Here is a 12,573-nt window from a genome sequence, read left to right on the forward strand (position 1 = left end):
TTTAATGTAGAAGTGCAAAATACCCACACAGGGCATGGTAAGAAACTCCAGTTCTTCCACAAAGCAACTGACTCCTTGCATGTGTGGTTTATGATTTATCTTCACCAACACAGAGTGGTTGCAGCCAGAGTGATGCTCTGACCAGGCTGCCAGGCTTCTGGAATTCCCAAAACGGCCAAAAAAACTAACCAGGCAGAAAAGAAATCCCGACTAAGACAGAGCTGCATGTATGTGTTTCTCAAACTTGAAATTGCAGTGCCTTTTGTGTATCTGTCTATATGCAAATATGACTGTCCTAATTAGTTTTGTTAGAAATACGACAAACCAAATCATGCTTACTCTGTTTACTCTCCTTTTTATCATTCACATAACTAATCTTATGAATAACATTTTGTGTCTGTGACCACCTACAAACCTTCCCATTACTTCCTTAGGAACTGCAATGCACCTTTGAGAGACACTGACCCAGGGCAAAGGTAGCAGGCAGCATTTAAGCGACCCTTGAAGGTCAAGAGACAAGATATCATGCCTCCTTTTGCAATCAGTTTTGCAGTACTAGAAAAGAGAGCGAGCCCTATCTTCTAGTGAGTCTAGGTATTGCACAAGCGTATATCATTAGGTAGCTGCCACACTCAAAGGTACATAAATGAAACATTCAAGTTTCACTTCAGTTAGTGACTCAGTTTATGTAGTTGTTTCCAAACACCCAGGGAATTACGATTTTCCAGTTGCTATCATGTATGTTTCAGTACAAAAGTAATGGCATTATAATATCAAGGACATTTACCACTTAGAGTCTAATCCACTGATTTTTCTGGGAAATACAATATAAGAAAATCACCTGTAAGAGTCAGTCCAACAGCATCACAGGCTAGTTTAAAAAGCAGCCAAATTTTACTGTAACTACACAGTATACTCAAACCTCATAGCTGCCAAAGACAGCTTCACAGAAACAAATTTGAAAGACTACAGCCATAAACGTGTAAGCTACCCAATGGAAAGAGGTAAGGTTTAAAGAACAATAGTTGAGTTTATTCTGTGAATGAAATACAGAAGTTACAAAAAGGGCCCAAGAACTCAGATTGGATTCAAGTCTTGGACTTTGCTTCATAGAACAAAAGTTCGATTCAGCTCTTTCCACTGTGTTACGTTCTATTACCTTTACTCAAGAAGAGACATTTTTCCATCTCAGAAATGGAGCATAAAATTTTTTGGTTTATCAGTTCTTGGAAAGAATTTTAGATTTAGTCATTCTTATTCAGGTTTACCATACTTACCACTGCTCCACCACTTCTTGCCATTGATCACATAACTGTTTCCATCTCGTTCAATGCTGCATTGCATATTGGTGGCATCACTTGAAGCCACGTCAGGTTCTGTGTTAAAGAAAAAAAGAAACCACTGCATTAAATATACAGATAGTACGACCTCCACAAATATAGGGATCTAGATATACTCTGTTGATAGTAACACTGTTTTGCTCCCAGTAGAAAAGCTGCTTTCAGAATTTCACTCTGCTGGTGGTCAAAGGCGTTCTGTTATCTAACAATCTGTTACTTATACCCTGTTTAAACTTACTTGCTTTTGGACTCAGACTCCTCTTTATAGTCAATGGCCTTCTTCCTTCTCTTATGTTTTAAAACCCTTCTCCCTTCCAATGTACATTTAGATAACTGTCCTCAGCCTTTTTTCCCCTTTAGGCTATTCTCAAGTGAAAATAAAGAGATTTAAACTACTTTTGTAATGGTTTATGACATCGGTTACACAAAGTTGCCAGCAAAATGTCATCAATGATTGTTTGGAAGAGGAAAGATTCTTCCTCTCTCCTTCCACCCTTAACTTCTTTTATAGGCCATCTTTTTTAAAGCAAAAGCACCTCTTTCCTCTTGAGGAACACAGTGAAACAGAATTTGCAAAATAAGGGTCCAACTCTGCAAGGCTAAGTTCTCTCAACTCCTGCGGACACAGATCAAGATTTCGATATCACATGTGCAAAAGCTACCTTCCTATATTAAGGGCCAGGCCTTCCAGAGATGCTGAATGTCACAAGCTTTCAAGAGCAAAAATGAGTATAATGCTGAACTACAGACACAAATCAAGTATATTGTGTGTTTTGTGAGACATTTTCAAGTTATGTCTTAAAACCACTATGTAAGACATACTGCAAAACTACACAACCTTAATCACAACAATCATACTTGTACCTAATCAGATGTTTTTAGAGAACGCCAAAGCACGTAACGAAAAAACGTTAAGTTGTACTGTAAACCTGCTTGATGCAATAAAATGTATTCTACTGGTACTAAAAATAAACTGAAAATATATGGAAAGCAAATACTAATTATTGTAACTACCAAGAAAAATGGTAACTATCAGGGAAAGGCAGCAAGGGTGCTTCATTTTGCACTGACACCTCAGACTATTTCATATTCAAACACATTTACAGACACAGTGGAACTTTTCTGTCTTAATTCATTAACACGTAACAACTTGTAGTTCTGTACTTTTAGCATATGCCATGTGAAATTTCTGCCAGTTGCCTCTAACTTTCTTCCAGAGAACAACTTACCTGTCATGCAGAAGCAAGAACTAATCTTCCCTTCCAGGAGAGGCTCCAGCCACTCCTTCTTTTGCTCTTCAGTCCCATACATGTGCAGGACCTCCATGTTTCCAGTGTCTGTAAGAAATCAGCAGTCATGTTCACTTCTTGAGACACACAACTCGTAATGTGTAAGAAGCCCCACTTTTTAATGCTCTCAGTGATGTAGTCACAGGACAGGATTGCTAACCTGGTGCCTGACAGTTAAAAACCTCAGGAGCAAAGAAGCATTTCCCTGTCTCTTCAGCTATCAGTGCATAGTCAAGCTGGCTGAGACCACTGACATCTGGGAGAAAAAGGTTCCACAGACCTTCTGCTTTGGCCATTTCCTGTTGAAAGAATAAGCAGAGAAAAACATTAGCAACAAATCTTAAATAAATAAATAAATAGATAGATCGATCGATCTGGCTTGCTGCCCATTTTCTTCCTGCCTGCCTAATATACTATCCAATATATCCGATGCCTCTTTTTCAATAGCTATTTTCAATAGGTGTAGTCTTTGACTTAACTTCAGACATACCTCTCACAGAACTCACTTCTGCTTTTCTCCTTGCTCATTCTTATCTCTCACCTCCTTTCACACACTTCCTCCTTCCTTTCCTTTCATGTTCCTTACACTGTTTCTTTCCATGCAGATTAACTTCTCCAGCTGCATATGCCAAACATCCTTACGCTCTACACCAGTGCCTGTTTATTTTACTGTTAGTGTGCTCAAGAATATTTATTATCTCATACCTTCAGTCTCTCAAGCACTGGTGGTTTCTTCCATTTTTCCTCAGTATTTCCATATTCAGCATAATATTTTATTATTTCCTTAGAGAAACAATTAAAAAGATGCTGTTTAAATTATGAACACATTAAACATACACAAGAAACAACATGGTGTCTTTTCCAGCCCTACACCCCAGGAAACCAATAAAAAAACACTCAACACAGAGTTCTACTACATAATTTGTGACATTATAAAATTAAAAATATAACTGAAAATCAAACTCCAATCTATTTGTTTTGCAAGCCTTTAAATGTCTCATGGAGATGACCCCAATCAGCACCTTATTTCATACAGGGAAATGATTTGGCACGGTTTAAAGTATGTCATGATGACGGTAGAAAGTGAGTGTCTTCTAATGACAGAAGTAACTGTTACCAATAGCACACAGGAGGCACGAATCCAAAAGTAAAACAGCTAATAAAAGCCTGATGTACTTAAGATTCAGGTTACCCATCACAACATTCAGATATATAAGCCAGTTAATCTCTTTTTAACTGAGAAAAACACAAAAAATATTTTTTCTTTTCCTGTCAAAATAATTCCTTAACAGATTATGTAAGCAGTCATTCCAAGCACCAGTGAAGAGTACTAAGTAAAACTGTATTCAGCAATCCTAGTATTTTCACAAGCATGTTTTAGTGAGGCCCAGCACTTCAAGGCTAGCCCAGAACTGGCTTTTAAATGACCAAAAGTAGTGTTGCCTTCTGAGAATCACACAATATGACAAATTCTGAAGTCCTGATTCACAATCCCTGTTACACAACACTACTTATCTGCAAAACCTGCATGGCTATTTGTGGTTCGTTTATTTTTAAAGCAAGTACTTTAATTATTGCAAGGCTTCCTTGAACAATCCAAAATTAGTTACAGACAGACTTTTAAGAAACTGAACGTATCAAGAGTTTCTGCTCTCAACCCCTCCTTGTGATGCAGTTGCATTCATAAATCTTTTAAATTCTTACGTTCTCTGCATTTCTGCCTGACTGAAAGGAAAGAAAAAATAATCCAAAAGCCAAAAAAAAAATTTCTGCAACAAAAGTCATCCGTGCTTCCACAGGGCTAAAAGTTGAACCAACTTTCTAAGTGGAAAATTTTGAATGTCCCTAGGCTAAGAAGTAGAACGTGTCATCTCATTTTCCCTTCCACTAATTAGGGACTTGTGTGGATATTTCATTATCTGATTTCAAACCTTCATTGGTATCTGATATATTCAGGAATGAGGCTACATTGATACATTATGGAATACCATTTTTTGTCATAAAAGCCACACCTTAAAAAATAAGGCAAGAAACAGAAACAGTCAACTTTGGTTAAAAACAGCAGTTTCCATTTTTTTTATGAAGCATCTTTCCATTTAGCACATAAGAGTTCTAGGTTTTTGTTAAACATCTTTTGGCAAATATTTTTTAAAGGTAATTCTTCTTTTAAAAAACGTCATTCTTAAACTTTAAAAAGTTTGAAAAACAACTCTTAACTTTCATTGACAATGTACATATTTTAATTCTGAAAAAAATGCAGACTATAAGGGTTTCTGTTAATATTTTGCAATGCCACAAACACCACTCCATGAAAATAAGGCTGTTTTGAAAAACAAAATAGGACATGACTTCTGTTAAATAGTTTTACATCTTTTATAAACTCTAGTCATAAAATGCTCATTTATAAACAGGTTTATGAATAGCTTTTACCTTCTCAACTGGATATATGTGCTGCTTCATGAACTGCTTGACCTTCAGCAAAATTTCTTGGCCTTTCCTACTTTGATGGAACAGCTCTCCAGAAATGCTGTGATGGATGCTGCTGAAAGATGACCTAAAGAACATTCAATGCAACACCAAGTAAGACCAGATTTCCCCTCATTATAATATAAGCCGCCTTATACAGGCTTTCAAATAAGCGAAGATGTTGTAAAAGCTTTGTCTTGCCTTTGACCGGTAGCTCAGAGCACTCTTACCTTTTTGAGAGCTCTAACCCTCTCTCTGCCAAAGGATTCACAATCTTAGCGAATTCATGACTATTTTCTGCAGAAGCATTTCCAATGAGGTATCTAGCATATACACCCTAAAAACAAAAGAAAGGCACATATGGTATAATTATGCACTTAAAATTGTCTCTTTAATAGTGATTTCTTCAACTGTGAAAGTAACACTTAAACGCACACATTCTTAAAAGGAAAAAATTAGCACCCAGACTTTTTTACTGTGATATGTTAATACAGGTTTTTGACCTGTTTCTGATATAATGGAGATGCATGGGGCACAAGAGGAAAAAAAAAAAAAAAAAGGCATACCACAGTTAAACCAAAGGCAAATCACAAAAAGCAGTAGAGGAAAAAAATAAGAAAAAAGAAATGTCTGCACATGATACCGCAAGGATGTCCAGCCTGTCCCTTAAGCCAACTGACAACAGTATACACATATGATTACTATCCACAACTAAATTTACTGTCCACATATTCACTCTTACTCCAAGTCGCTTATTCCACATTTGGGGTGCTGATCTCATGCTGCAACTCATTAAAGTAGACTTATGCCCTACAATGGCTGAATACCTAATTAAACAGTTACTTCTGTTGAGGCTGGACTAGATGATCCTTGTGGTCCCTTCCAACCTGGTATTCAATGATTCAATGATTCTGTTAACAGTGAATCAAGGAAACTTATTTTATCCTATAATCACATCTCAAGATTGGCCTCCTATGCTCATAATAAGCTAAATTCACAACACAGCCTTTTTTATCTGAGAGTGGCACCAACAGGATGTTATTTCTTTATTCTGCTATCTACTTTCATGAGAGCTGCAGAAACTTAAAAAGATCACAGAATCACAGCATGGTTTGGGTTGGAAGGGACCTTAAGGGACCATCCTGCCATGGGCAAGGACATCTCCCACTACACCAGGTTGCTCAAAGCCCCATCTAACCTGGCGTTGAACACTTCCAGGGAGAGCGCATGCACAGCTTCTCTGGGCAACCTGTGCCAGTGTCTCACCACCCTCAGAGTGAAGAATTTTCTTCCTAGTATCTAATCTAAATCTACCCTCCTTCAGTTTAAAACCATTACCTGTCATCCTATCACTACACTCCATGATAAAGAGATCCTCTCCATCTCTCCTGTAGGCTCCCTTTAAGTACTGGAAGATCTTTGTTTCTCTGTAATACAGGATTTAAATTAACCAGAGTACAAAAAGTTAATGACAAAATTGCCTGCATACTGGAACATCAATACAAAAAAGCCACATATACACATTTTTTTCATTTTTAGCCTTCTTTCCAAAGAAGCCAGCTATATCTAACACTATGTACTTTAAGTAGCAAGAATTGTATCTTAGAGAGTTATCAGTCATTACCTGGGCTATTGCTGCCATTTTAAAATATGACAAAGCAAGAAAAAAATTTAAGTTGGATAAAGTAGTGCTAATACCCCGGCAGCGGCAGTAAGTGGAAACCAGTTCTTCAAATGAAGGAGTTTCTACAAAAAAAACCAATATATTTTAGAATACTCAACATTTTATGGTTTTTTCCACCTTATTCTTCAAACATTTGAACAGCTCTTCAGCTTTATGAGATATGCCATTTACATAGTAAAAAACGTGATCTATCATTTCTCATGACCGAAGTGTGATACGTAGAGCCAAAAAGAAATAAGAGTTGTCAGAATTAACAGATGAGCATAACACTTCACACCGCCCCTCACAGCCACTCCAGTCAGGAAAATTAATTTCACCACAGCGGGGCAGTGGGTATCTTTTTATTTTTTAAAATAAATGATAAATTTACATTTATATTTCAGTTTTCTTCCATAATCTTTTAAGAAAGGTTTAAAACAAACTCTTACAGAAGCAGCATACTGTGGCTAAGCCACAGCTTGTTAAAACAGGAATACCTTAAAACTCACTATCAGCATGTTTCCTACAACAAAGAAAACTATGGAAAAGTTCTTTTCAAGTGCAAAATCATGTGCTTATTAATTTACCCTTTTAAAATTTTTATAAAGGTAACATATCAAATAGAAATCAACCCTAGAATTCAACAAAAAGACTAGTTTCATACCTATGGTGTCTTTGAAACCCAAGACAGTTCCTTGACCGAGGTCCTTAATAGATGTAGGCCAAAAGTAGAATTGAACAGCATATGCTAAATCTGCTAAAGGGTGACCAGCAGTTGAAAGTTCCCAGTCCAGCACTGCCAAAACACGAGCCTTAAATAAAAATAAAAACCTCAAGTGAATGCTACAAGACAAATTCTCTCCATCCACAAATGTACAAACCACTTAATATCCAACAGCTATATTTGGTTACTATGTGTTTAAAATTAAAAACATGCACTGCACCCATCTACAGCAACACCACTTCCTTTAAGCACTATGTAAGGATCCGCAGAAAATTAGCATTCACATAGTGGCAGAAAACCAGGCATTTTTCCAATGAAAATCTGTTTTAAATTATACACTCCTGAGTAGCATTCTTCCTGTCAGAAACTTCTAAACTCTTCTAGTCAAAATATGATTGAAATGAAATATCCTAAAGAATAGGAGTATTGACAGTTGTGGGTTTTTTCCAGTCCTGTTGCACAGATACTCATGGACTGCGCATACGTTAAAAAAACTAATTTATCACAATATTATGCACAGATTAACACCTATGTGGAGAACTGAATTTCTTAGACAGGACAGTCAATCACTGCCAGATAGTGACATGAGCCTCTGCTGCAAGCATCCTTGCAGTGGTCTCTTCAGCTGGATGGGCTGAGACTCCCCAAACTGTCATTCTGATGAATTCTTACAGTCCAGCTGGGAGAGTCCCTGAAATTGCCAGATTCTCTGCTCAGGGAGTCAATCAGCACATTTAAGCCTACAGACAGTGTCTATCAACTGTTCCATGCACAACAGTGGGAATCCCTGGGATCTGTTGCTTTGTAGTCTCAGCCACAAATCACAGGCATATCTTCTCGTTACAACAGAGCAAATAGCATGGAAAAAAGTACTGAAAATGCAATTATGTTGATAGACAGGTAACACACATTTATTTCCCCAAACTAGAAGAAATATATTCCTCTTTCCTAAAGATGAATGAGGAACTTTTGGGGTCCCTGTGCTCTATGAGTGATCTGTAACTAAGCAGCTTTGCCAGATTTTTCTTTGCTTCCACTAGTATCACATCCCAAGCATTCAGTTCCTGTTCCAAAAGTCACTGTTGTTAATTGAAGCCATACCACAGATTTCAAAGGGCTTTGGATCAGATGCTATGTAGTTAAACGAAGTGAGCCTTCAGTATGTCCTAAAGTTGCACTGAATTCAACAGGATTTATGCATATAAAATATTTTGTTCCTGAACTCTGAGGTAGTGACTAGAGCTAATGAATAAATTGAGTAACTAGCTCCTGCAATGAAAACCAGGACTGTATTAGGCACCTAAACACCATACACAGAGTATAGAGAAAAGTTCTCCACTGTTCCTTTCAAAGATGTATCATGCACTAAAATATGCACTTATGTGTCTCATTACATGGTAGGAATACAAACAAAAACTAAATCTGCACAAACATGTTTCAAATACCTCTGTTGGGTGGAAGATTATGTTGTCGATTCTAAAGTCCCCATGAATCAGACTTTCTTCATTATCATCAGGTGGCAAGTTGTTTGCTAACCACTCAGCCAGCTTGTTCATGGCAGGAATATCTGTATGAGCAGCTGCATCATACTGTCTTTTCCAAGTCGATACCTAAAGCAATACAAACACTTCAACACCTTTTCCAACTGATGCACAAGTTTTTCAAGAGCGCAAAATTCTGAAGCACCTGCTTCTGGGCTTTGACTATTACCATGTTACCTGTAAATTCATTAAAACCCAGTACCTTTGCATTTGCAAATGCGAACTGCGAGATCAAAAGATGCAACAAAGACTACCTCTATTTTCTATTTCCATCCTATTTACATAGCCTAAATCTACTATTATTCCAAAAGTGAATGAATACCATTTCCTCAGTACAGGATTACAGACTTGATCTGAACGTAGTAGTAAATTAATACTGTGCACAAATAATTGCGCTAATTGAAGGTGTTTAATAGCTAAAATATGATGGTTACTGTTACAAGTCATTAATAATTAACGATTTAACTTGTAAATCGTATAAATCTTCCAAGACCTGACAAAACAAGAGAATTTTTTGAGAACTGTACCTGTCTTCTGCAGTATCCTGGTCCTCTGCCATATCCTTGTAGTCCCAATGACTGTAAATCAAAGGAGTGCAACAGGGCCAAAGTTTCTATCATTGCAATATACAACGCAGAGCGCTCTGCTGGGCCCACTTCAGGCAGTGAGAGGTCTCGGAAGATGCGACCCTGGAAACATCGTAAATCAGATATTTGGTGAGGTGTACACATCAGATGAAGAGAAATAAAGCTATACATTTCAGTGGCAAAAACAAATGCAGTGAACCTAAACTCCCCATGCAATCAAAAACTCCTTCCCCATTTATTTTATTCCTTGCCAAAGACAAATGAAGGAATTCACAGCAATCTCAGATCATTAGTATATAGGATATCTATTGGAAGGCAATTAAAATAACAGATATATTCAGCAGATGAAAGTCTGAATTCGAGCACTCAATCCAGATATCCTCAAGCTTAAAAACAGAGGTTAAAACTGATCTGAAAATTTCAACAAAGTGGGAAATAAGTGCTAGAGAAGTTGAAATCAGTGAGAATCTCTGATAGCTAGCATTTCTTAAAAATATCAGAGGATTATCTATGTCTATATCACAAAGCTTAGTAACCCTGGATAAAGCTCTAACAGAAAGGTTTTAGACAATTTAAAAGCAGTTTGTAGTAGAAAGAAAAAAATCTCTCATACTGGACGACCAACCTGCACATGCTGCATTACATAAAATTCTGTTCCAATGACCGAAACATCAGTGCAATACAACAAGGGCTCAGGCACTGGAAATCCAGCTGAAAATAAGGCTTTTTGCACACGATACTCTCTGTCGACCTGAAGAAGACACAGAACGTAGGTTCAACAAAAAGCTCCCAAACATAACTGAGTACAGCGAATGACAATGCATCCTCTTAATTGTTTAGTTATGTGAACAGCACAGAAAACTGGAAACGATCCAGCAATTTATTGCATTTCTAGACACATTCAACAATGTCCCACACCACCATGAATAGCACTTATCCACCTGCTGTACAAAGTGCTTGGAGCTTGCTGAAGACTGTTACTTACCTTGTGAGCTCCAGGTAGAAGGGGGCCATGGGGCTTCTTCCTGAGCACATAAGCCTGCCCACCCTTCTGAAGATGAAAGGTTGGATTTGACTGGCCTGAGCTACAAAGAGAAAGATTATAGTTACTTACAAATACAAGTTCTTACAAATTTGCAAACTTTTAACAGAAATTATGCAAAATGTGACTGTGATTTGGCCTGAACAAAATGACAAGACAGGGGAAAGTGTTCTTCTCAAGAGCTGGGATGCAAACGATAGCCTACAAAATCAGACACCAGAGGTGGTACTCCCACCTATAAGAAAGGTGGCTTCTTTCACTGCGGAGAGGTCATAGATACTCAATTTGTCCTGTGAAATGGAGACAGCATTTACCTCTCCTCCCTAAAGAGACATTGTTATTTTTTTCAAGGTATGCAGTAGATACTAACTTTAAAGCTTTCTGATTTAGAGGAAAGTAAATGGAACAGAATTCACTCTAGCCCTTAATTGTGTTTTGAATAATGTAAGCATAGAGAAAGCTCTCCAAATAACTGACGGATTCTAGTATCAAGCCTCACATACATATGGTGTGCTTAAGGGACTGTCTATAGTAACTGTAAATTTTTAAAGAATGAACATTGCAGTGACAAAGAATCACAGAAATTAGATATTTCAATCACATACATGTGTAAAAGAGAAGGACAACCTAGTTAAAGCTTTCATAAAACCTTGTCCATTCTATTCCAGTCAGGCTAATTGATGCTTATTTTCCTCATGTTCTGTGCTAATCTACATGCCTTCCTCTCCTCATTCTGGGTCATTTACAAGATGCAATCTGACCTAGTCCAATGAAAGATTGGACAACTATCAGTAAATCAAAATCAAGTGAACTTTTGCCCTCACGCCCCCCATGACAATTTCATTCCTAAGGCAGTTAGGGCATAGTCTGTAATACAGTTGAACAACCATACTGCACAGGCAAGTACACTGCCTGGCACAAAAAAGATTTAGATTGTTTAAAGTCTTGAGGTGCAACTGCAAGACAAAGTAGTAAAAGCATAAATACTAGCAATATTTTAGCATATTTTACTATGAGCTACTCCCTGAGGCCTTTCCTAAGGTCTCCTCGATTGAAGGACACACAGGATTAGAGTACAGCTGAGGATTCAATGGATGTTTTATATTTGCATCAGAAGATAGTTAAAAATTGTTTACTGTTTCTTATTGGTAGCTGCAGATAAAGCAGTCAATTTCATCTTTGCAAAGGAATTAATTATGTATTTTTAGATTAACTTGACTTTTAATAGCTCCTGAGCTGAAGTCATGCAGCCACACCACTAATTTGCTGAATGCAAACGAACTAGGTGTTCTGTGCAACAGCGGCTTTGGAGCCTGGGGGTAGCACCCCACTGGTGGGACACACTGCTTCGAGGGTGTTAATGGGAATCTCAGCACAGCCTTATGCTGTTCTCACAGATTTGCCAACCTGACAATAGCTTAAGACTTTTTAAATTGATTTCTTAAGCCATGTATGTGCTTCTGAACATTATGATTTGTTGTGCAATTCAAGAGCCATCAGATAAATCGAGATTTATGAGTAGGCAATAAAATGACCATGCACATACTCCAACTGAGTGCACCATGGTGGGCGTGTTTTTTTTCTGAGGACAGCGGGACGCTCACCCAATACATCGCCTGCCTGCAGAGGGCCAATTGCAGCCGCGGGTCTGCCTGTGCTAAGGGTCACCTTTGCCGCCACCACGAACTGTGACTTCTCCAAACGAACTTTGACTTCTCCAGCCGTTCAAGGGACGAGTGGTTCCCTTCAATGGCTGCTGTCCGCCATCCCCAGGGCAAAGGGTCCTACCTCTGCCCACCGTTCCTGCCAGGCAGTGAGCGAAGCCACGGCCCCTCTTTCCTTAGCCCACAGAGGCACATTTCGGGCCTACGCTCCTCAGCGCGTCCCACAGGCGAGGGCCCTCGGCCGGTGTCAACAGCCA

At 38.2% G+C, this 12,573-nt stretch overlaps 1 protein-coding gene across 1 annotated transcript in view; it reads right to left on the reverse strand.

The window, feature by feature from the left end:
- Positions 1 to 12,511, reverse strand: part of ACAD11 (acyl-CoA dehydrogenase family, member 11) — a 28,137-nt gene extending 15,626 nt beyond the window's left edge. Inside the window, exons 1-13 of the mRNA XM_010184239.1 lie at positions 12,441 to 12,511; positions 10,596 to 10,695; positions 10,236 to 10,361; positions 9,551 to 9,712; positions 8,928 to 9,092; positions 7,423 to 7,570; positions 6,720 to 6,841; positions 5,326 to 5,432; positions 5,060 to 5,183; positions 3,335 to 3,412; positions 2,790 to 2,928; positions 2,570 to 2,677; positions 1,278 to 1,376 (exon numbers count right to left, since the gene is read on the reverse strand). Coding sequence (XP_010182541.1) covers positions 1,278 to 1,376; positions 2,570 to 2,677; positions 2,790 to 2,928; positions 3,335 to 3,412; positions 5,060 to 5,183; positions 5,326 to 5,432; positions 6,720 to 6,841; positions 7,423 to 7,570; positions 8,928 to 9,092; positions 9,551 to 9,712; positions 10,236 to 10,361; positions 10,596 to 10,695; positions 12,441 to 12,511 — 1,549 coding nt within the window. The remainder of the gene's footprint in view (positions 1 to 1,277; positions 1,377 to 2,569; positions 2,678 to 2,789; positions 2,929 to 3,334; positions 3,413 to 5,059; positions 5,184 to 5,325; positions 5,433 to 6,719; positions 6,842 to 7,422; positions 7,571 to 8,927; positions 9,093 to 9,550; positions 9,713 to 10,235; positions 10,362 to 10,595; positions 10,696 to 12,440) is intronic.
- Positions 12,512 to 12,573: the final 62 nt, after the last annotated feature.

This window comes from Mesitornis unicolor, unplaced genomic scaffold, assembly GCF_000695765.1.
Source record: "Mesitornis unicolor isolate BGI_N332 unplaced genomic scaffold, ASM69576v1 scaffold18915, whole genome shotgun sequence".
Lineage (NCBI taxonomy): Eukaryota > Metazoa > Chordata > Aves > Mesitornithiformes > Mesitornithidae > Mesitornis > Mesitornis unicolor.